This window comes from Megascapheus bottae, chromosome 17, assembly GCF_031878675.1.
Source record: "Megascapheus bottae isolate mThoBot1 chromosome 17, mThoBot2.hap1, whole genome shotgun sequence".
In the NCBI taxonomy this organism is placed as follows: Eukaryota; Metazoa; Chordata; class Mammalia; order Rodentia; family Geomyidae; genus Megascapheus; species Megascapheus bottae.
In genome coordinates, this window is record NC_143525.1 from 3,892,974 (window position 1) to 3,916,302 (window position 23,329).

Here is a 23,329-nt window from a genome sequence, read left to right on the forward strand (position 1 = left end):
GAAAAGTTCCTCGGAAACTGGATTCCCGCGGCAGCCGCTCGCGAGGAGGACGGGGCGGGGCGGGGCGGAGCCTGCCTGGAGACCCCGCCCCCGGGGTGGACGATACGCCCCACCTGAGAGGGCTGGGGACCCCCCCCCCCTGCCTCCTGCTCCCCCGGGACGGGACCGTGATCCTGCCTGTTGTTAGTTTCACCCAGTCTTAAGCCCGGTGGACTCTGACTTGGGCAGCACACGGCCCCTCCAGGTCTCAGTTTCTCCAGCACGGTGCAAGAAGTTGAGCCAGGATTGAGTGCAGTCCATTCTCTGGACTGAGGGGAAGTGGGCGCTAACAAACCTCACTTCCTCGATGTTTGCTCTTGTAGAATCAGACCGACCCGGGTCCTAGTTACAGCTCTCCCAAGCCTGCTGCTGTGTGACCAGTTACATCACTATTCTGTGACTCTTTTTTTTTAGCTGTAACTAGGGCCAAAGGCCCCCCCCCCCCCCCAGCCAGGCCGCGGAGATGTTAAGGACAACGCAGAATAGAAGGGCAAACTACCGGTAGATGAGCCAGTCCTCCCTGCATTGCATCAGGAAGACTGGCCTCCTGTGGAGGGGAGTGGCCCAAGCTGGGGCTGTTTTACCAGAGGCTGAAATTTCCCATTCTGTCTTAATCTGCCAAACCCAGCTCTGGGGACAGAAGAGGGGCTAGCCGGCCTGTCCAGCTCCAAAAGGAGGAAGCTGGTTCCCAGGAAGTCCTAGAGAAGTATTGACCTGCTCAAGGTCACACAGCTTCTCAGGGATGGGACCTCAAGGAAAAGGCTGTGTTTTGGACCTGAGCCAGGAGGCCTTGGGTAGACTAGGGAGCAAAGCACTCCAAGAGAGAGCAAACAGCGTGGCAGAACAGAGGGCTGGAAAGTCACCTGGGGCTCTGAAGTTAGGGGGTGGGAAAGGAATGAAAGAATATGGCATTCTGAGGTGAGTTGAAATAAACTGAATTGAATTCAAGATATCTGACAGACTGACCTCAGAGGTCTACAGCAAAGAAAGGAAAGGACTTGGTAGTGGAAGCAGGCAAGGAGACTCAGCAGGAGGTCTGGACCCCAGGCCTTAATGATCAGATTATCCAGAAGGCTGCCTTACTCAGGCTCCAGCTATAGCTTGTCTGACCACACCCTCAGATGGAGTAAAATTAGTGTGCTTTGGAAAGACATGGAGCCTGGGCATGAGAGGCCACACAGAAGAGTCCCCTGAGGCCAGCCTGGACCTGCAGTTTTTCTTTGTTTCCTCTCCCAGAAGTGGCTGCTGTGGAAAATTACCCCATGGCCAGAAGCTCAAAACCACATCACCACACACACACACACACACAGAGCAATCTTGGGGGGGGGGGGAGGTCAGCTCCAAACCACATCTATCCTACATTCAGCCCTACTGCAGGGCTGAGGAACAAGGGAAGCAAAACTGTCTTAGCTGCCTCCAATACCCCAGCACCCTGAAGAGACCTAAGAGGCCTCAGGAATTCGATTTGCCTGAAAATTCAAATAGCCCTTCTTCTCCAGGAGAGAAGTGGAGAGGAGTGACTGCTTAGTAAAGTCTGAAGACCACTTTCTTCAGGGGTCTTTGCTTGCTTTTGGTGTGACCTAGAATCACATATTAGAGTTGTTATTCTGCAGAAGCTGGTAGACAACAGATCAGCTTTACTGTCCTCAAACATATATAGAGAGTGTAGCTCAATAAATATGCACTCTACTACAGGATTTAGGAGGGAGGGAAGATAAAGTCAAGTCAACAGAAAACCTGTTATCCAGACCAGAAAAGCATCTTTAAACTGAAGTTTGAAGCCCCCTGTGGAACATTGGGGGTTGATGGGGAGGGGAATCATCTGCCACCAGAACAAATCTTTGCTCCCTATCCTGGGTTACCAGGGCAATCATCAAGGTGGGGAAAGCCAAGCCAGGGCCTACAGTTCTTTACGGGAATCAGTTTAGTGGTTTCTGCCCCTCAAAGGTGCTAAGACCACCAAATGAGTCCCCTCTGACTGGGGAGTCCCATGGGGATGCAAGGAGCAAAGACCACTGTGCCGGAGGCACCAATCACTATCCTGGTGTGCCTGGGGGGGCGGGGTCCCAGCTTGCCCTTTCGTAACCCCAGGGGACTGGATAGGCACTGTTTACCATCAATATGAGCGCTCTGTGGCATGCCAAGTACGCTTAACGTGATTAACTCATCCGCCCCTCCCAACAGTCTTTCGAGGACATGGCAGCTTCCACCCCAATTCACAGATGAGGAAACTGAGGCAGAGGGGATGAAGAGACCTGCCTAGTACCACCCCCCAGCAGCTGCCCCTGATTTTGCCAGGGTCTGAGACGGTGCAGAACCCCACATTCTAGGCGCGGGCGGGGCCCTCGGCAGAGGAGACCAGGGAGTCAGGGCACCCAGCCAGGCAGGCCCCGCCCTCGGGGCCGCCTCAGCCAATGGGCGTCCGGCCCGGAATGGGGTGACGCCGCGTCAGCGCGCGGCTCCTGGGAGCTGGGCCCTGGGTCACGTGCGCGCCGCCTGGTGGACCGGGGCGGGGGGGGGGGGCGGCGGGGGGCGGGGCCCTGGGCCCGGCCGGCCAGGTGCGCGGCTCGTGCACCGCGGCGGGTGGACTCCGGGTGGTGCGGCCGGCCGCCCCTCCTGGGGAGGCGCCCGGAGCCCACTGAGAGACCCGACCCCCTGCCCGGCGACCTGGGCCGGCCGACCCGGTGGGCTCACTCTAGCTGGCTTCTGCTGTGGACGGCCCAGCTGGGTTCTAGCTAGACCTCTCTGCTAGAAACCCACCCAGCATGGCACCTCAGGCTCCCTCCGGGGCGCAGTGATGCCTTCTCCTCCCAAGAGCCGGTCTAGACACACAGTGAGGAGAGCAGGCTGACAGCAGGAGGGGCTGCTCGGTGGAGTCACAGAGGGACGTGGGCCCAGCCCTTTCCGCTCCCCGCCACCCCCCACCCCCTCTGGACAGCCATCCTCTGACTGCTCCAGAGCCAAATCCAGTCCTAAAACTGAGGTCCGAGTACCCCAAACCTCCACCCCAAGCCTGGAGAGACAGGGATTAGTGGAAGGGAACACATTTATTCCAGACTAGCCATGAAGGACACAAAAAAGGATTTACATTTCCTGAGGCCATTGAATCCACATCCTGTCAATACAGAGAAAAACTAGGCAGGATGGGGGTGTTACAAGTGTAACCTGACGTCTGGGTTTTATAACCAGAGATTTAACAGGTAGCAGCCTTTGGGTTGAGGTTTCTCACGAGAATTGGCAGTACTGGGTGGGGGGGGGCCTGCACTGCTAGGCAAGTGTTCTACCATTTGACTCATTCATCCACCTGCCATCCAGTGGCTGGAATGCTGGCAAAGGGATTAGGGGGAAAAGTAAGGGAGGGGGAGCAAGAGACAGTTCTGAATGAACCTCCATAGGTTATGACTTCAAGCAAATTTCACCCCAATGCTGGATTTCTGGGTTTTGTTGAAGAATGGGACCATGGGGGAAGGCTGGGCGTAGAAGTGGGTTGGCTCCTAATGTAGCCAGAGCTGAGAGCTGCTTCCTTCAGTCCTGTCATTCCTTCCTGTCGCCACCGCCCACTTGACTCTTCTGGACATGGATGGAATGAGGCGGCTTCCATGGGCACTGGGTTTATCACCTGCAATCCCTTTTCACAGATAAAGACCAGAGGGTAGCAGGGACCCTGGGCACCACAAGTGGGGAGATTGTTCCCAAAGTAGGTGACAGGGACAGGAGGTGGTCTTAGAAACACCCACGGATTGACTCCCCAGTGCTGAGAACAGAGGTATGGCTTCTTGGGTTTCCTGAGTAGATTCTTCCATGGTCACTCAAAAGCACCTCAAGGCCCCCAAGTCCTTTAGTTATGTTTCATCATTGTCTCTAGAGCCACTTTTTTTTTTTTTAAAGGAAAGAAAAAGGAAGTACTAGGATCTGCCTCCTCAGGTAAATAGCCAGGACTGTGGCAAGGCCCTCCCAGCTGGGGTGGACAGCACATTCTTTCAAGTAGCTCAGGCCTGAGGAAGGCATGCAGAGTGCGAGAGAGACCAGGACTTGGTTCAAGTATGTATACCTCACAGGCACCACTCCTACCTCTGACCCTCTCTCCGGGACCAACCTGCCTGCCGGATGCCAGCTGCTGTTAGAAGTCTGATTTTTTTCTTTTTCTTTCTTTCTTTCTTTCTTTCTTTCTTTCTTTCTTCCTTTCTTTCTTTCTTCTTTCTTCTTTCTTTTTCTTCCTCTCTCTCTCTCTCTCCCTAACCCCCCAGTCCTGGGGCTTTTTTTTTTTTTTTTTAACTCAGGGCCTGAGCACTGTCCTTGGGCTTTCTCAAGGCTAGCACTCTGCCACTTGAGCCACAACACCATTTCCAGCATTTTCTATGTATGTGGTACCGAGGAATCAAACCCGGGTCTTTGTGTATGCTGGGCAAGCACTCTACCACTAGGACAAAATCCCAGCCCCATCTTTCTCTTTCTCCATCTCTGTCTCTGTCTCTTTTCCTTTCTTTCTTCCATGCCAGTATTGGGTCTTGAGCTCACAAGGCTAGTACTCTACTACTTGAGCCACAAACTCCAATTACAGTTTTTTGGTGGTTATTCTCACCAATTTTCCTGCCCAGGCTGGCTTCAAACTATGATCCTCAGATCTGAGCCTCCTGTGTAACTAGGGTTACAGGTGTGAGTCATCAGTATCCAGCTGGTTTTCTTTGGGGGGGGTTGTGTGTGTTTTTGTTTTTTTGTTTCTTCACTATGCTGCCCTAGCTAGTCTCAAACTCCAGCTCCTCTCATCTAGACCTCCTAAAAAGTGGGATTTCAAGCATGTGCCACCCTGCCCGCCCTCAGCAGTTCCTGGCCTTTTTTTGTGGTAACTCTTGGGAAAGAGGCAACCTGTCTGCCAGCAGGAAGTTGGCCAGGAGCTGCAGAGAGCCTGCAGTCAGGTATCCACAGGGATGAGCCAACCCAGAGAAAGTAAAGCCAAGACATACAGAGAAGCAGATAACTGGCCAAACCCATAATCACCTAGATCCAGCTGTTCCTGAAGCTGATGTCAGTTAAACAAATTCTTTTTTCTGATTATTTATACTGTAACCCAAAGAAAATCCAATATATTACCTCAAATGAGGAATTTGGGGGACCATGAATTCCCTTCATCTTAGACAAAGATATCCAGATGTCCTGATACTGATAACCTTATTTAATCCCCTCTCTCCTGTTCTGGGACCTTAAATAAGGGCCTGGCACTATTGCTAGGCTTCTTTTGCTTAAGGCGAGTGCTCTATCATTTGAGACACAGAGCCACTTATGGCTTTTTTTTTTCCTTTTTTGGTAGTTTACTGGAGGTAGAGTCTCTTGGACTTTCCTTGCTGTGCTGGCTTCAAACCGGAATCTTTAGATTTTAGCCTCCTTAGTAGCCAGGATTATAGATGTCAGACACCAGACACCAGCACGCAGCTAACCTTGTTTATTGACTTTTTTCTCCACAGAAGTCTGACTGATATACTGGGGAAATGCCCAGAACTTACCAAGGATGATGAGGTCCCTCCTTCCTGGGAGACTGGACAGCTGGCCAGAGCTGCATGACTATCTCCCCTCCCGTGTCTTCCTCCTTTTTACTTTCTCCTTCTCTTCCTTTCCTTCCCCTGTGGCTAGTCTGCTCCCGGCAGCTGTCCAGCGGCCCTAGGGCTCTAGTGCTTCTTCCTGTAGGCCTTGGAAGAGAGCTCCAGGATTTCCTGGCTGCAGTGTGCTTCATTCTGGGAATTGAATCAGGCTCTCAGAGCAGGTCCTGCTCTCCAAGGGTGCTAGCCTAGCCTGGGAACATAGAAGCCATAGAACGATGGATGGCTTTACCAGATTTCCTGGTGAATCCACAGCCATCTCTAGGCCAATGTTCTTTCCACCAGGCAGGGATATGGCTCTGCTTCCTGGAGTACTACAGACCTGGCGCAGGACTGATGGCACAAAATGGTCGGTGTCTGTTCAGAGGGAACTGGGGTTGTGGGCCTCCCTCGTGTCAGAGGCTCTTTTTCTGCTCTTGTACGGAGTGTGTGTCTGGGAGAACACTAGCTCACTCCAACTGGCCAGAAACAAGCAGGATCTTAGTAAAAACTCCCTGGAGACAGGATAGTACATGGTCCCTGGAAGCTGTGTTGCTGTTATTTCTGGCTCAGGCTGGTGACCTCTGCCATGTACCCTCCTTCCTGTCAGCAGCTGGAAACTGTCCTATGCCACTCATCTGGAAGGTTTCACGATTGGCCATGGAGATGGCCAGGAGATACAAGTCTGGGTTTGAGGGCTGACCCAAGGGCAAGCCTATAGCTTTCTCTACTCCCAAAAGGCACAATGAAGGTCATGAGTCCATTGCATTGTGGTCTATACTCTAACCTGGATTGGTGAAAGAAGTAAAGGGTCTCCCAAGCCACCAGAAGAAGGCACAAGTACCCTAGGTTCCTAACAGCTACCCACTGTGATCACCTTCACCTTTCAGTAAGTACTGTAGTACCCACAATACCCCCCCATACACACACACAGCAAGAAGGCCATTCAGAAAGGAGAGCTGGTTGGGGAAACTATAGAGATGGGTTCTTTTGTGGGGGAGAAAATGTTCTATAAGTGTGTTGATGGTTGCACGACTCTGTGAAAGGATCCAAAATGACTCGATTGTATACTTCACATGGGTAAATTACATACTACACCAATTGTATATCTTAATAAAGGTGTTACTAAAGGAAGTGGGAGGAGTCAGTCTGGGATTCTGGATAAGATGCAGGAAGATCTATCACTCTTGACTGAAGAGTGAGCTAGCTCTCAGGCAACCAAGCAGCTTTACAGTCACTATTAGCAAGGCCCACTGGGCAGAATACTGGGAGTTTCCCATAGGCAGATGGGTCGGGGGGATGCGGGGGTAGGGAGTATCCCTCGCTGCTTTCTCCAGCATGGACCCACAGTAGTCCCTGCTTAAAGACTCGGGGAGATAGTCCAACCTGGCAGGCCCTTTAGACACTCAGGGATGAAACCACAGAGATCACACCAGAAACAGTTCAATTATTTGTTTATTGTGGAGAATTTTTACATGCAAGAACCCAAACTAGAGAGACGGCATCTGGAGGGAGAGCCAGTGGGGTAGGTGGACACTTTGATGCCACTCTAAGCCTTCTGAGCATTAACCCACCCTCCAGAACCAGCTCTGTCCACAGAAACAAGACAGTGAGGAGACACCAGACTTCTGGGACAAAGAGACAACAAACTCAACACATTCCTCTTTTCAATAGCCCCCAACAATCCTGAGAACCCTCACAAATGAAGTGCAAGCTTTAGGAAATAAATACCATCTCTGCTACCCAGGAGAGCTTAGAGGCTTGGGACATGGCAGATGCAGTTCTGATGCAGGGGCTGACAGCTTCTCCAGAAGATTCCTGGGAAAGCTAGGTCTGAACCCCTATGGGCAGGAGGGGTTGGAGACGGGCACAAGGCCCAATGGGGGAGCATCTTTAGGTGGAAACGTATTCCTCTGGGAGTGGTTGATGCCCTATGTGGCTGGACAAGGAGGAGGAACCCAGCTCTGCCAACAAAAGATGGTGGAGAGGCCATGAGGACCACCCAACGGTGCAAGAAACTGAGGCTGGGCTGGGAACAAGTGTTTCTTCATGCTACTCTTCACTGTGCTGAGCCATCAGAAAGCAGGGCACAATCAGAAGAGAGCTCGCAGAAGGGATAGCAGAAGGAGTGCAGCAGCAAGAAGACAAGGGCAAGAGCCCATACCACTGGGCCACATAAAGGCCTGCCATCACTCTCCCCGCTGCAGCAGCATGCAGTCAGGGGATGGGTTCTCATCTCCCAATGGGCTGTAGCGAGAACACAGGCCCGAGAGCACGGAGCGAGGAGGAGAAGGGCAATGAGCCAAGGCACAGTCACTCACACAGAGGGGGCTGAGACACAAAAAGACAGGACGGACACTCACATTTCCCTCTGGCCCAGACCAGTAGGTCACTCTCAGCCCAGCCACAGTTCACCTGCTCAAGGCCTGCGCAGGGACCACTGTGTGGCAGTCTGGCCAGAGGCCACTGTGCCAGGGTCAAACTGCACGCAGTGACCTTTTTTTGTTACTTCCTACTGGTCAAAAAGGTAGGCAGGAGGAAGTAAATATTCTTCACACCTTAGCACACAATGAACAAAATAAAGGTTAAACATATCCCCAAGAAAATATTGTGACAAAATAAATATTTTTAACCTAGAATCAGGTATAATTAGTGCTTATGAGGAATCCCAGCAATAATTTAGTGTAATTAAGTACATAGTGTATCTGTGATTTCTAATACTTCTGGAAGCTGATGGCTTTTTCAGCTAGTTCTGCTCCTTTCCTTACTAAGCTAGAGGCCTGAGGTCTGTGTCCTTTACGTGGAGAGAGAGGGAGAATCACAGGCCGCAGGACAGGACAACCAGTAGGGATAAGTAAAACCCCCTACAGGGTACCTGGCTACTGATGTGGGCCTTAAATACACTTTACCACAGCCTGCAGGTACCTCTGGACAGGATGTGAGCAGAGGGATGTGAACACTACCAGAGGGGTTGTTCCAGGACAGGAAAGCAGGAGTGTCTTGTCTGCGTGGCTAATAGCCTCCTGGCAGTTCACAGGAGACTTCCAGTACCTGCTGCCCGAGAGGCAACCAGGCTTCTCTAAACCCTGCCAATGAGCTGTAGTCAGGGGATGGGAACACCTGTGGACATGGGGACCCCGGCTCTGGGCTCTATCACAGCCTTGCTTCCTGTAGGCATCACCCTTCTTCTCTGTGCAGACCCTAGGCAGGGAGGCTGCCTATTCCCGCAGAGGATGCTGGCCTGCCTCCTTACCACTCACTGGCCCAGTTCTGGCAGGCTAACATCCTCACAGGATCACCCCACCAGACTGTGCAAGGAGTGTAGGCCTCCATGTCAGCAACCTCCTCTACAGCTTGACTCAACCTGCTCCCTTCAGAGGTCTTAATAGTCAGGTTGGCCTTAGGGGCTCTGCCCTTGAGAGATGCTGAGAGAGGGGCCTGGGTTGGCCAAGGGCTGAGAATCACAAGGTAGAGGTGAGGCAGATGCTCAGAGGACTGGACAGGAAGCAGGTTGGCTGAACTTGGGAACATGCTTCCTGGCTATCCTCTGTAGTATGAATGTGCTATCCCTACCAGTCCTGCTAGATGGCCCAGTATTCAGGCCTCCTTTCTAGAAGCTTCTGGAGGGATCCTGGATGGCATGGAGCCCTGTGCAGGACCAGTCCTACCCTTAGCCCTCACTGCAATCCTGGTTATGTCATAAAGTGCTGCACTTGTCTTTTGGCCCTCAAAGCCTGGCTCCTCTCTCTGATGGGGTCGGGATCTGGCAGTAACAGGGGGAAAGGCTGACACCATCAGGGGTGGGGAATGCGTGGTAACCTGGGGAAGTGAGTGCCAGAGGGAACAGTGAGCAGGCCCAGAGACTCAGGAGGGGCTGCTGCTGCTACTGTAACATTTTCGTTTTCTGGGTAATGGCAGCTTAGGACCAGGCCATGGCTGGCTAATGCTATGAGTCCCTTGCCTGGGGCCAAAAAGATACCAGCAAGGATATAGAACAGGAAGGAGCTGGTGTCACCAGCCCCCATCTGCTCAGCCATAGACAGTGACCTTCAAAATGGAAAGTGGGGGCTGGGAGGGATCATTCTGTCAGGACGGCTGGGAAGGAGGCTGAAGCCCCTTCCAGGGAGGGAAGAAGGAATCGAGTGTCACTCTAGCCACTCAGTCATTTGGAATCCCCAGGCATGGTGCATCGCTGTTTGCTGCAGGGCCTGGGTATGGAGGCTGCTACAGGCCCGGCCAGGGTGGTGGGTGTGGTACATACCATCTTCCCATGCCTGCTAGAGCCACGCCTCTCATGCAATCCTCTCCAACACCAGCGTAGGTGCGAGGGTGATGTGCAGGGTATCTATGGGGGCCAGTTAGTTTGTAGTAGAGCTTGCTATTCAACATGCCATGTGGCTAGAGTTTACAGGTAGCATGCTGCCTCCCAGCTGCACTTGGCTGTCCCTACACCAAGAGCTGCAGGTCCTTCTGGGCCCTTTGTGTTAGCTACTGAACCAACCAGGCATGAGGAGGGAGCCGCAGTCCACAGAGCCCTCTAAAGTGCCAATACATCAAGTGTCACAAGTGACACAGAGTCCAAGGAGGGAGACTGAGCCTATGGGTACAACTGAGCCCTGCTCTTCCAGAGAAGTGACACCAAGCCCTTTCTGGAAGAGAGGACACAGGGGAGCAGCATGCCCGAGGAAAGCCACTGAGCCAGGAGGAGGTGGGCACATGTGGCAGGGCTAGAGCCTGACCCATCTCTATTGGAGATAATGAAGGGGACAGTTCAGATGTCTGCTCAGGATTATCGAGGGGGTTGCCCTTTTGGGGGCTGGGCCACTGGCTCTTCCTGGGATGACCCAAGGCCAAAGGAGCCCACAGGGGTAGGGGAAGGAGGAGGGGCCTCTGGCTGGACTGCCACTGTCCCACTGCCCAGAGAAAAGAAGGTGACGAAAGCTGGTCTTGACTCTAGGAAAGGTCTGGGAGCAAATACAGTGGTGTTTCCATGGAGACACAGGCGTGTAGGCCAAAGGGCTAGGGAGCAGTGGCCAGTGCCCGTGTCCACTAGGGGAACCAGCAGTGACCTGCCATCGAAGGAGGCAAACCACAGAACAGCTCACAGGGCAAAGAGGGCATCCTCGGACCGCTCTGGCTTCTTCCGACCGGAAGAGTTGGAAGCTGGTGCAGGGGCTTCCACGGGTGGTGAGGGGAGGTCAGGAACCATTTCAGCAGCTTTGGCTCTTTCTTCCAGGAACTTATCAAACTCTGCAATATAAAGCAAGGCAAAGGATAGAGTTAATAGGAGACACAGCCTTCTTGTTTTCTGGGGCATGTTCTACTTCTTCCCACTGCACTCAACCCAGCAGGAGATCTCCACCTTTAGCTGGAGAGGGCGCCATGTTGCCCTAGCTGCCCTCTGTCTGGAGGCAGGAATGGCAGGGCCAGCTACCAGTCAGCACCAGTGATTCTGTATCTTTCCTGTTTGGGAACCAGTCTCAGCAGAGTTAGCCTTCTTACTCTCTCCCCCATATACCTGCAGGGCAAGCAGGAAGCCCAACTTGAGGCTGGTGATGGGGAAAGGATCTGACAATCTGCGAGCCCTGCAGGAAAAGGCTGTGAAAAACACAGTGGCCTATCAAGGACTTAGATCTGTTTCCCAAATCAGCATAGGGCCAGGGAGGGAGAGTTCTTTGCTGGGTCTACTCTCTGGATGTGCTGGTCAGATAGCAGTCATGGAGAACCCACTGTCCTAGATCAAGCCCAGCCCAGGCAAGTGACTCCACGAGCCAAGAGGAGCCAGACTGGGATACAGGTATCAGCCTTGGAAGACACCTGGAACTCTGCTCCGTTGTTTAGGTTGCCAAATCCATGGGTCTGACCACAGAGTCTGGCAAACTGAGGCAGAAGTCAGGCAGGACACAGGCTGAGATGGGGAGGCAGGATAGAGAGGGATAGTGTGTCAGAGATGAAAGGGGGAGGTAGATGGAGAAATAAGCCCCCTCTTCCCACCAGACTCATCAACTGAGGCCTCCAGCAACTCATCAACCGCACACCCTGTGAGGTACACTGCCTGCCCTAGACCTGGGCACAGGGTTGGGACCCAGATGGCAAGCTTGGCATCTTCGCAGTGAAAAATCACGTGTTTTTTTTTTTTTTTGGTTGTTTTTTTTTGTTTGTTTGTTTTTTCTGATGTTTCCCCTTAAAGGAGTTAGGAGGAGATGTCACTTCCTATATCTTCATAGCCCTGAAGGCCACAACTCAGAGATTTAGCAGTTATAAAGACTCTGGCAAGGGAGGCTGTAGGGAGAGGGGGCCAGCACTTGTATAGCCCCCATAGCCTAGGGTGGGAGAGCAAAGGGGCCTGCAAGGTCATTGGCTGGGCTTACCTTCACTCGTGACCCCTTCTTCCAGGTCATCGCCCTTCTGTTGGAGGAGCAGACAGAGCAACATTAGGGCCTGTCCCTGCCTTGCCTGCCTGGACACTTCTGCCTATCCATGACCACCCTTCATTGTCACATCCCAAAGGAGCCCAAACAAAACTTTATTTTTGTTAAAGCAAAATGCTGCTCTTCTTACCAAAAGCAGAGATTTTGTTTTTAAAAAAAAAAAAAAAGCCGGGTACAGTGGCTCACGCCTGTAAATCCTAGCTACCCAGGATGCTGAGATCTGAGGATCAAGGTTCAAAGCCAGCCCCAGCACAAAAGGACCTGAAACTCTTCTCTCCATTTAACCTCTAGAAAATGGGAAATGGGGCTTGGCTCAAGGGTAGGGTGGTAGCCTAGAGCAGAAGAGCTCAGGGACAGTGCCCAGGCTGAGTTCAAGCCCCACGATCCACAAAAAGATAAAATTTAAAAAAAAAAATAAAGGGGAATGAGAAACAAAACCAAATAGGTTCTAGGTTTTGATTCCCCCAAAAGGGCCAGAAAACAAAACAAAACAAAACAAAAAGTGTAAGCTGGGTCCCTCTCCCGGAGTGAGGATAAGACCCTACCCACTGACCCACTAAAGGATCTGGGTAGTCACAGGAGTCTGAGGCACACTGGTGTCTCTAGATGTGCTCCTCTGTGCAGCGTCTACTCACTGCCAGTGTGAGGTTCTGGGAAGACACCATCCAGAGCACTAGCTAGAGGCTGTTTGGGACCTGGACGGCCTGCCCCTGGCCCTAGTTGGTACTTTGGCAGTGGCAGCTCTGTCTCCTGGAAGCATGAACAGAGCCTCCCCCTGTGGTTCCGCTGCCAGCTCCTGAAAGGAGCCTGCTGGGAACTCTGCTAGGTAGGACTTTCCTTCCTGAGTCTTAGGTCCCTTGAAAAGGGAGGGCTTCACTCAGCTTAATTTTAATTATGTTCTAAAATCTAAGTGCCAGTGATAGTATATAGATATTCCCTTCTTGAATACTTTTTAAACATGTCACTTGAAATATGATGTAAAAATCAATATTAATAAATTCTTTAATTAAAAAAAGGGAGGGCTTCAGCACTTCCTGCTCCACCTCTGTGAAGGAAGCTATTTGTTTTCTGAGCATCTTTTAGGAAAAGTCTCCTTTAGCCAGTGAATGTCTATGGAAAGCCTGGTCTTCCAGGAAGGTGAGAGTGAGAAACTCTGATTGGATGCCGGCTGTCCTCTTGTGGAAGATGGCCCAGTCACTAGCCGGGGTCTCTAGATCTGGGAAGAGTCCAACTAGCCCATGACCTTGGAAAGGCCCATTGTTCATTGGCCACTGGAGAGCTCCCTCTATTCTAGAGCCACTGAGAGTGAAAGCTTTATAAGGAACAGAGGGATGAACCTACAGCCATTTTTAAAGTCTTTGGAGGTAACAGTCTTTGGGGGAAGGTTTCCTTTTAAACCCAAAATACTAGAAGATACTGAGAAGGGGGATGACAGTGAATTAAAAAGAAACAAACTCTCAGTTCATCTGTGTGTAGATTTCACAATATTAAAAAAAAATGACTAATGTAGCTCAGAGATACACTTGTGAAGCATGCACAATGGAACTTCTGTCCCCAGCATTGAAAAAAATACAAAACGAAATACAAATAAAACAGAAAAACTAAATTAGAAAATGAAAGCAAAAACAAACAAAAATACTCCATAACCCCCAAGCACACACGTCCTTGAAATCAATGTAAAGGAGTCAGCCAGCACTGGGTCTGCAGCTTTGCTCCCAGACAGTGGGATGTCAGGAAGGACCTGCCCACACCTGTGCAGGGCTCTGTGGATGAGGAATTGTGCCCTGAGCCCCACCCATCACTGGCATCCAACAGTCCTCCACAGCACCCGTGGCTGAGGCTCAGTGCAGGGAAGGAAGGTGGCTGTGGAGGCTGTGATGGGCCTGACGCCCCTCCACCCACTAGTGGGGGCTCATCAGCCCCCATCCTCAGAAGAGCTTCTGCCTTGCCACACCCCGCACACAAAGTAGAAAAATCGAGTCTCACCAGGTCAGTCCTGAGCCACACCTCAATGTCGTCCATGACAGAGGGCTGCGAAACGGGGATCTATGGAGGCGGCAAGCAGCAGGGGGAGGGCGAGGCAGCCCCCACACAGCCAGGCGGGAGAAGACAGAACACCGGAACAAAATAAATCGTCAAAAAGCAACCCCCAAATGAAACCAAAATGTACACAGCAAAAACAAAAAAATAAAAACAACAACAAAAAAACCACAATCGCATGGCAGCCACATGTGAAATGGTAGGTGAGGAAAGCAATGGGGTAGCAAACAATAAGAAGCGGACACCCAAGGCAAGGAAGGCAGCAGTACATGTTCTTGATATGGATAACTTTTTGACTGCATGTGTCTCCTCTTGTAATCACAGGCACAAAACACCATCTACTCTCAGGATGTGCTGGTCAGATAGCAGTCATGGAGAACCAGCTGTCCTGGATCAAGCCCAGCCAGGGAAGTGACTCCACGAGCCAAGAGGAGCCAGCCTTGGAAGACACCTGGAACTCTGTCTGCTCTGTTGTTTAGGTTGCCAAATCCATTGGTCTGGATTAAATTCTAAGTGGAAGGAGGAGCCAGAGGCTTAGGTTCCACTGGCTTGGGTGTGGCAGAAAGGAGGCCTGCTTGAGTACAATAGGAATGTGGCTAAAATAAGGGCTTCAGTGATAAAGGGAATTGCAAGGCTTCACTGCTAAAATGAAGGCTTTGGTAACAAAGGGGACTATAAGGTTTTAGTCTTTTGTGTCTCTTCAAGGGGGGAAAAAATCACATGGTAGCCTTGAACACAACAGTTTCCTCTAGCCTCATGCTTGCTTGCTTTCTTTTCTTTCTTTCTTTCTTTTTTTTGTCAGTCGTGGGGCTTGAACTCTGGGCCTGGGTGCTGCCCTGAGCTCTTTCAGCTCAAAGCTACTGCCCTACCCCTTGAGCCATAGCATCATTTCCTATTTTCTAGTGATTAATTGGAGATGAGTCTCAAGTTCTTTAGTGCGCAGGCTGGCTTTGAACTGAGATCCTCAGATCTCAGCCTCCCGACTAGCTAGGATTACATGTGTGAGCCACTGAGCCGGGTGTGCTTTCTACTTTCAACCACAGTCTCCTGCAGTCAAAGAAAAGAAGTTCACTGAGAACTGGGAGCAGTGGCCAGGCCACTGGAGAGGTGACAGGACTCCCCCACAAACCTAATAGATGCCGGATAAGTTGCTACCTGGACTTTGGACCTTAGGCAGAGATTCTGAAAAACGCATGTGACTAAAACAGTTTATGTTATTGTCAAATATGATGTGATAAGAAGTAAAGGTGGACTTTAACTCCTTAGAAGCCACTTCAATGAAATAATTGACACTCAGCCCAGACAAATGAAGTAATGGCCCTTAATCAGGGTAACCTGCTTCCTTACTTCTCCTGGGCCTGGGATGTACCTTTGGAGAAGAGGGGAGCATCTTGCTTGACTGCTGTTTCTAGAAAAGCAAAGCTAGTGTATGTCTATTGCTGGCTGTATACCTCCATGCCATGACCTGGAGTAAGGGTAAAGTTTAAATAAGCAGGAAGAAGACTGCCTGAGTGTAAACTAATTCTAAAACAAAATGACTCAGCCCTAACATAGGAAAAACAGAAAATTCCTATGACCAGCTCTGACCTGACTAGTCTTGGAGGCTGACATCTGTTCCTGATGAAGGAAGAGTCTGGGGGCCTCCAGGTGGAGCATGCACAGTCTGAGCAGGTGCCTGCAGTGTTGTGAGAGCCTCTCCCACCCACTGTGGGTTGTGGACTCAGGGTCTGAACCTGCTCTGAGCCCTATCTGCAACTAACATGGGTGGTCACATAAGTATTTTCAGAATGCCAAACTACCCACTGACCAGATTAGGCAGCATCTCTCTGTGTTGCCATTTTATCCTGACTTTCTGGAGGACTGCAGACTGTTGAACTGAAAACACTGCTGTGAATTCGTACTACCCTGATATGAATCCTAGGGACAGTATGTGACTATGTGACTATGTTACTACTCACACAGGGTGGGGGCATGAATGCTCCATGGCTGTGCCAACAGTGCTTAAGGCAGGCACCCACCGTCCCTGTCAAAGAGCAGCAGGACCCAGCGGGTGCAGCCTGTTATCTGATCCTTGCTGGCAGGCCTTCGGCCTTGACACATTCCTGGAACAGGAGATGCCATTTTCATGACCTTGATGTCTCCAAATCATAATGCTGGCTCAGAGAGGATGTGTGCCATGCTGAGTCCCAACACCAAGGTGCAGTCAACCCTTCAGCCGCTAGAGCACACTCACATGGCCTTTCTTTGTTATGTACCTAAGAGAAACTGAGACTCCATGTACTGAGCTTTTCCCTTCTTTTCTTCTTTGCAGTGCTGAGGATGGAACCCAGGATTTCATCCATGTTAGGCAAGCTTACCACTGAGCTTCTTTTCTGATGTGTTGACAAAATTTGAAAAAAGCCTCTAAGAAGCTGGCACACATCTTTAAGGTCCAAATGCAAAAAGGCTGAGGAATGCTAGCTTCAGGGGCTCAATCCTGACTCCTAGCTACTCAGGAGGCTTAGATCTGAAGATTGTAGCTCAAAGCCAGCCCAGGCAGAAAAGTCTATGAGAGTCTTTTTTTTTTTTTTTGCCAGTCCTGGGGCTAGAACTCAGGACCTGAACACTGTCCCTAAGCTTCTTTTGCGCAAGTCTAGCACTCTACCGCTTGAGCCACAGAGCCATGTCTAGCTTTTTCTCTGTATGTGATACTGGGGAATCAAACCCAGGGCTTCATGCAAGCTATGTGAGCACTCTACTGCTACGCCACACTCCAAGCCCAAGTCTTCGAGATTCTTTTTTTTTTTTTTTTTTTTTTTTTGCCAGTCCTGGGCTTGAGCTCAGGGACTGAGCACTGTCCTTGGACTTTCTCAAGGCTAGAGCTCTACCACTTGAGCCTCAGCACCACTTCTGGCTTTTTTCTATGTATGTGGTACTGAGGAATCGAACCCGGGTCTTCATGCATGCTAGGCAAGTACTTTAACCACTAGGCCAAATTCCAGGCCCCGTCTTCGAGATTCTTATGTCCAATGAACTACTTAGAAAAAGCGAGAAGTTGGGCCGGGGGTTTGGCCTAGTGGTTGAGCGCTTGCCCAGCATGCACAAAGACCCGGGTTTGATTCCTCAGTACCACATACATAGAAAAAAGCCAGAAGTGGTGCTGAGGCTCAAGTGGTAGAGCTCTAGCCTTGAGAAAGTCTAAGGACAGTGCTCAGGCCCTGAGCTCAAGCCCAGGACTGGCAAAAAGAAAAAGCGAGAAGTGGTGCTCTACCACCACTACCTCAAGTGGTAATGAGCTAGCCTTAAGAACAAAGAGGATCAGGGACAGCACCCAGGCTCCAGTTCAAGTCCCAGAACCAGCAAAATAAATCAATAAATTACTATTATTAAATAATAATGATAAATTCTAAAAAAACAGTAAGTGATCATGGGTCAAAATCTTTAGTTTTTTTCATATATTTACAATTTTTTTTTGGTCACTGTTAATAGAAATAGAAGGCTGTTGGTGTAGCAGTGGCAGACTTCTTGCCTACCATGGGTTTAGTTTCCAGTGAGGTAAAAATAAATAAATCTTTGGGCATGAGATCATTCTTAAATTTTCTTTTTTGAGGATTAATCTTGACAGAGATCATGCAAAACAAAACACAACAACAAAACGCCCCTCATACTATTTCTCTCTTCCCTAGATGTGTCTGAAAGTTATGTGTAATGTGTGGAATGGCACACTCCAGACAAGGCTGGGAGCCAGGCACAGCCTGTGAGGGAGAGCATGGGTAAGGGTATTCTGGGCTCCAGCTGGGCCACACTTCTCACTAAGGGGAACTTGGGGTGAGTTGCTTCTCTTGGACCCTTCACTGGGTAGTTTCAGCTTCTTCTGCCGTAAGAAGCCTCAGATCTGTGGATGAAAAGGTGAGCATGGTCTCCTCATCTGTGGAATAGAGTGATTTATAAAGTTGCTTTTAACCTTCAACATTCCTGGAGTCAGAATCTCTTAGTTTTCAGGTTGGTGTTTCTGTTTCTTAATGCAGAGGCCCGGGAAGTCAGATCACTGGAACTGACTTTCCAGTGAAGGCAACCAGGCCTCAGAACATGAACCTCTAAGGGGCCAGGATGCTGGTTCACCAGCTGACATTGTCTAACGTAAGATAAGATTGACTGCAGGGAGTTTGGCCTAGTGGTAGAGTGTTTGCCTTGCATGCACAAAGACCCGGGGTTGATTCTTCGGTACCACATACACAGAAAAAAGCCGGAAGTGGTGCTGAGGCTCAAGTGGTAGAACTCTAGCCTTGAGAAAGTCCAAGGACAGTGCTCAAGCCCTGAGCTCAAGCCCAGGACTGGCAAAAAAAAAAAAAAAAAAAAAAGAGATAGGATTGACTTTCTAGCATTGGGATGTAAAGCCTTAGCTATAAGCCTGCTCTGGTCTGTAAGTGTCTAGAGTACGTAAACAGTGTCAAATTCCTTCTAATCATGCAGGTGCTAGGAGACCCAGACTAAACACATATACTAACACAAAAATATAACAGAGAGGCTAGAGGGAGGAACTCCCTTTTCTAGGCTGAAGGGAAGGAAAGAGTCCTGGCTACAGAAGGGTGCTGAGTCTTGGGGGACTGAGTATCTTTGCCCTGTGGCTTTGGACAAGTCCTCAAGCCCTTGGGAGGCTTCAAGGTCAATCTATCAGACCAGAGGCTGTCCCAGAAAATCGTTAGGAGGCCTATTGGCTCTGAAACACCATGGCACTGATGTGAATGGCAAGCTGGCTCAAGGAGTCTGAAGAAGACTATGTGTTGGACGAGGGAGACAAAAAAAGAAGAAAGATGTGGAGACTACAAAGGCAAGGCTCAAGTGGTAGAGTACTTGCTTAGTATGTATAAGGTGCTCAGTGCTCTGTGGGGACTAAAGTTTGAAGTTGAATCTTGTGAAGAAAGAAGGCAGGAGAGCAGGGTGATTGTCTGGGTAACTGAGCTCCATCTGCATAGTCAAAGTGAACAGGTAACTCACATTCAGGGGAAGCAGATTAAGAGCTGGGCAGTAGGCACTGGCTCTACTGTTGGCTTTTACTTGGAGGGCACGTAGGGCTACCTTGTCTCAGGACAGAAAAGAGGTACTGCCATCAGATCAGCATAGACAGTGCTCTCTGCACTGTGTCTGGGGCATCTCCTAGGGTTGCTAAGTAGGAGAGTCCTGGACAGGCCTAACATTAAGCTAAGTTTTGCAGCAATAGGTTCTCTTCACTAACCTGCTTTTGCTCTTGCTTTGACTTATGTTTGTTTTCACCAGGACTTCTTCCTGGCTGTACTCTGCAAATAGGAGCTGCCCCCCACAGCGGATCATCAACCAGAAGAAGCTGAGAGATCCAGGGGCCAGGGAGACAGGGAAGGATGTGCCACTGGCCCAGCACTGGCTCATACCGATCTTGGTTTAATTCGGCTATCAATGCACCTCACTTTTGATATCCAGATAGCTGAAGTCCCAAGAGAGGAAGGCCCCACTGAGGCACTCCTTTACAGCTTCTCCTAGACTCAGAAAGAAGACCTACCCGTTTGATTTTCAGTGCAATGAGAGCAAGGGTGCAGCTCATGTGTGCTATTTCCAGAGGACCTGTGAAACTCACCCTATAACAGGTCAGCCAGCCCAATGTGGGGAAGTGTCTATAAGCCTCTGGTCTCGATCGATAGTACAAAAAGTTTCCATGTAAGAATTTGTACTCAGGAAGTTTGGAAAGACTCAAGGTTTCTACACTATGGGAGATAAGGTGAAACAATTAATAAACATTATTTTAATTATTTGAATATCATTAAAAAAACTGCAGGCAGGAGGGTGAGACACCTTAGGTTAGCTGTTAGTTGGGTTTTGTTTCTGAGACGTTGGAGACTGGAGCACTACATGAGGACAGGCATTAGGGAGGAAGCCTGCATGGGCAGAGGCAGACGCTACCACGAGCTGCCAAGGCCACACTCGGTAGTTTGAAGGGCAGTATCCTTTTTTGCAGGATTTATAGGTACAAGGGTATATGGACTGGATCTTCCCAATTTGGACAGTGAAGTAGACATGGTTTCCTGGAACCTGCTTTAAAGTCAGAGCTTACCTTGTTCTTGAAGAAGCCTATGAGGCCAGCCTACCCTTTGATGAATGACCTTAGGGGTGACGCGGGAACCACTGCTTTCTCATTCAAGGAGAGAGGGAAAGTGCTGCTATTGTAATTGGGGTGGCCTGAGTAACACTGTTCACAGCCATCAGCTCTTACATAGGCAAGTGGCCTTTGTGCTGCCTACAGTCCTGGACCTTCTGGTCCTACCTGGACACCTGCCTGTCTTGGCTCTTCTCCTGACCACATTTTGGCCAGTGCCTAGGAGTGGTCCTATGTCTTTCCCATCCCATCCACCTAGAAAGCAGAGGCCCACACATCCTTGTCTGTCACTGGCTCTCCTCTGTCCTCACTTACTGTGGCCCCATCACATACACCAGGAGCTTTGGCTCAGTGTTGGAGATAAAGTGGTCACCCCAAGACAGCCAGGAATGTAGTCATCATCTCTTCCAAGGCTAATAATAGATAAGGTAAGACAGTCCCTCCTAGGCCACAAAAGCACCTTTACTTAAGAACTAACTGTGCTGAGGGAATTAAGTTCCCCTAACTCTGTCTTCTTTTTACTCTATCCCAATAGTGGATGTGTATTTCTATAAGAGACCTCAAGTCCTTTGGGGAGCTTAAGTGAACATAAATAACCAGTATAAAAGCCCACCAGGCCCAGGACTGCCAAATTCCGATTGGGCCAGAGGGGGCTTCATTGATTGGCCAGATGATGGATCTGTTTTCTTACAATGGTGTCCCCATTCCCAAGCACAAGCCACAGTGATGGTGCTTATCCTGGAAAAATGAATACTGCCAGAGTTCTAGAGATCTAGAGATAGTCAAGAGGAGGGAAGGGCCCTCTCCTCACTCCTGCTAGTATCATACATTACGAAGGCCCAGGGCCAGGGGACCCAGCAAAAACCCAGAGGTGTTTCTGGGGCTTTAGAAGATTATATACAGATGGAAGGGGAAATTTGGCACCCCTGTCGGAAGGAGTGAGTGTGACTGTATCCCATCTGATTATAAGGGCCCGGCAGGTGGCAAGAGGAAGGCACTGTTACACAGGCAAGGGGCTGGGGTGGGCAGCGGGCTTGCTCAGCTGTGGCTCCTCACCATTCCTTGGGACATGAGCCAGCTGTCTATAGGCTCCAGGTCAGAGTCCCCACCTTTCCCTCTCTGCTGGGCCAAGGACAGAAAAGTCCCAGAAAGAAAAGTCACAGTAAAACCCATGATAAAGAAATCATAGCACAAATTGTGGAAACAGAAAAGTCACTATTCAGATTTGACCGTTAGTCCTATAAGGAAATGTGACCAGATGTCCCTCCCAACCCCCACCCAGGAATGTCCTCTTACCTGCTTGGCAAAGAGAAGGAAAGTTTAGTAGCCATGAATCCCAGCAGGATAATAAATACTCATACCAACTAGTGAACATCTGTAAAGTCTCCGAGGTCACAAGAAGTTACCCCAGGCTGCTTCTCATGCATTTAGGGACACCAGAATAAGGGATCCCATGGAAAAATTCAAGTCTACAAGAGTATTTTCACATTTTTCTTATTCCTGCATCTTTTCTTTCTTGTAGTCTGTATGTTCTTTTCCTAAACTCTTAACCTGAATGCTGAGCTGAGTTTGGGTATATTTTTATTACCTATGTATGTATGTGTGCATGTATTTTTGTGTGCTTGGAATGGAACCTAGGGCCTTGAATATACTAGGTAAGCAGTTTACCACTGAGTTATATCCCTAGTGTATGTGTGTGTGTGTGTGTGTGTGCGCGCTAGTCCCGGGGCTTGAACTTAAGGCCTGGGTGCTGTCTCTGAGCTTTTCTGCTCAAGGCTAACACTCTCCCACTTGGGCAACAGCTCTACTTCCAGCTTTAAATTTTGTTTTTTTGTGGGTAGTAGGGCTTGAACTCTGGGCCTGGGCATTGTCCCTGAGTTTTTAGCTCAAGGCTACAGCCCTACCTCTGGGCCTGGGTGTTGTTCCTGAGCTCTTCAGCTCAAGGCTATGGCACCTACCTCTTGAGCCACAGCCCCACTTCCCATTTTCTAGAGGTTAATTGGAGATAAGAGTCTCACATTCTTTAGTGTCTGGGCTGGCTTTGAACTGGGATCCTCAGATCTCAGCCTCCTGAGTAGCTAGGATTATAGGCGTAGGCCACCACATCTGGCTTACTTCCAGCTTTTTGGTGGTTAATTGGAGATAATAATCTCACAGACTTTCCTTCCCAAGATGGCTTTGAACTGTGATCCTCAGATCTCAGCCTCCAGAGTAGCTAGGATTACAAATATGAGCCACCATGCCTGGCTACTACCTTTTCTTAAGTGATAGAATTATTTAAAGTAGGGACAGCTGACATGATAGGATCTTATTGTGGAGGTGTGAATGCACAACATGTTTGATTTCTCTCTCAGCCCAGTTTTCTTTTCCAGGTCAACATGGCTTGGAAAGGGCCAAGACAGTCCGTATTATGTATGTGTAGATACATACACAGACATACATAGCCAACACATGCCCAGCTACCTTGCTGAGGCTGGGCCTAGGCCCAGTGAACAGTAACAGGAGAAACTGTCTACCACCATGGGGCAAATCTGCTAGAACCATCAAGACCTTTGAAATTAAGGAGCCAGGCCAAGCCACACACTCAAAGGGTAAAGGGTGAGAAGTCGTCCACATCTCCTGGACTTGGACCAGGCCTGGGTACTGATAACGGCAGGGGTGAGGCAGCACACATGTTGGCATGATGGACAGAAAACAGGCTGGCTGGTAGCTGAAGCTAATCCAGGCCAAGCCAGGGCCAGGCAGAAGAAGGGGGCACCCTCACAAAGCAATATGCTGGCAGACCTCAGCCCAGTGCTCTATACAAGGTTAGGTGAGAGTACAGTCTAGATAATGGGAAAATGAGCTACGACTTGCATGGATGGCAAATGGGACTGATGGTCCCTGCTGTGGAGAAGTAAGGTGCTGAGAACTCAAGACAGCTGACCAGTTCTTCTGCGCCCCCTGGTGACAAGTGCAAAGGATGCACGTCTTGAAAACAAGTTGGCTGGGCCAGCTTGGGAGTTTCTTTCCTCATGGGCAAACTTTCCCATGACATCAGGCAAAAGCCAGACAGCCTGTCTGGGCCCATTTAAATAAGGATTGCAAGAGGCAAGGAACTGGTATTTGGGAAGCAGACAGCCCTATGCAAACCTTCCTGT

The 23,329-nt window shown here is 49.9% G+C and overlaps 1 protein-coding gene across 4 annotated transcripts in view; it reads right to left on the reverse strand.

The window, feature by feature from the left end:
• Nucleotides 1-7,049: 7,049 nt before the first annotated feature.
• Tom1l2 (target of myb1 like 2 membrane trafficking protein) overlaps nt 7,050-23,329 on the reverse strand; it is a 135,644-nt gene continuing 119,364 nt past the window's right edge. For 2 of the 4 annotated variants that reach the window (XM_090349409.1, XM_090349406.1), the window contains 4 exons: nt 21,246-21,308; nt 14,030-14,089; nt 11,984-12,020; nt 7,050-10,862 (listed from right to left, as the gene is read on the reverse strand). In XM_090349409.1, coding sequence (XP_090205535.1) covers nt 10,714-10,862; nt 11,984-12,020; nt 14,030-14,089; nt 21,246-21,308 — 309 coding nt within the window. In that variant the 3' untranslated portion in view covers nt 7,050-10,713. The remainder of the gene's footprint in view (nt 10,863-11,983; nt 12,021-14,029; nt 14,090-21,245; nt 21,309-23,329) is intronic. The other 2 variants (XM_090349407.1, XM_090349408.1) reach the window with 2 other exon arrangements.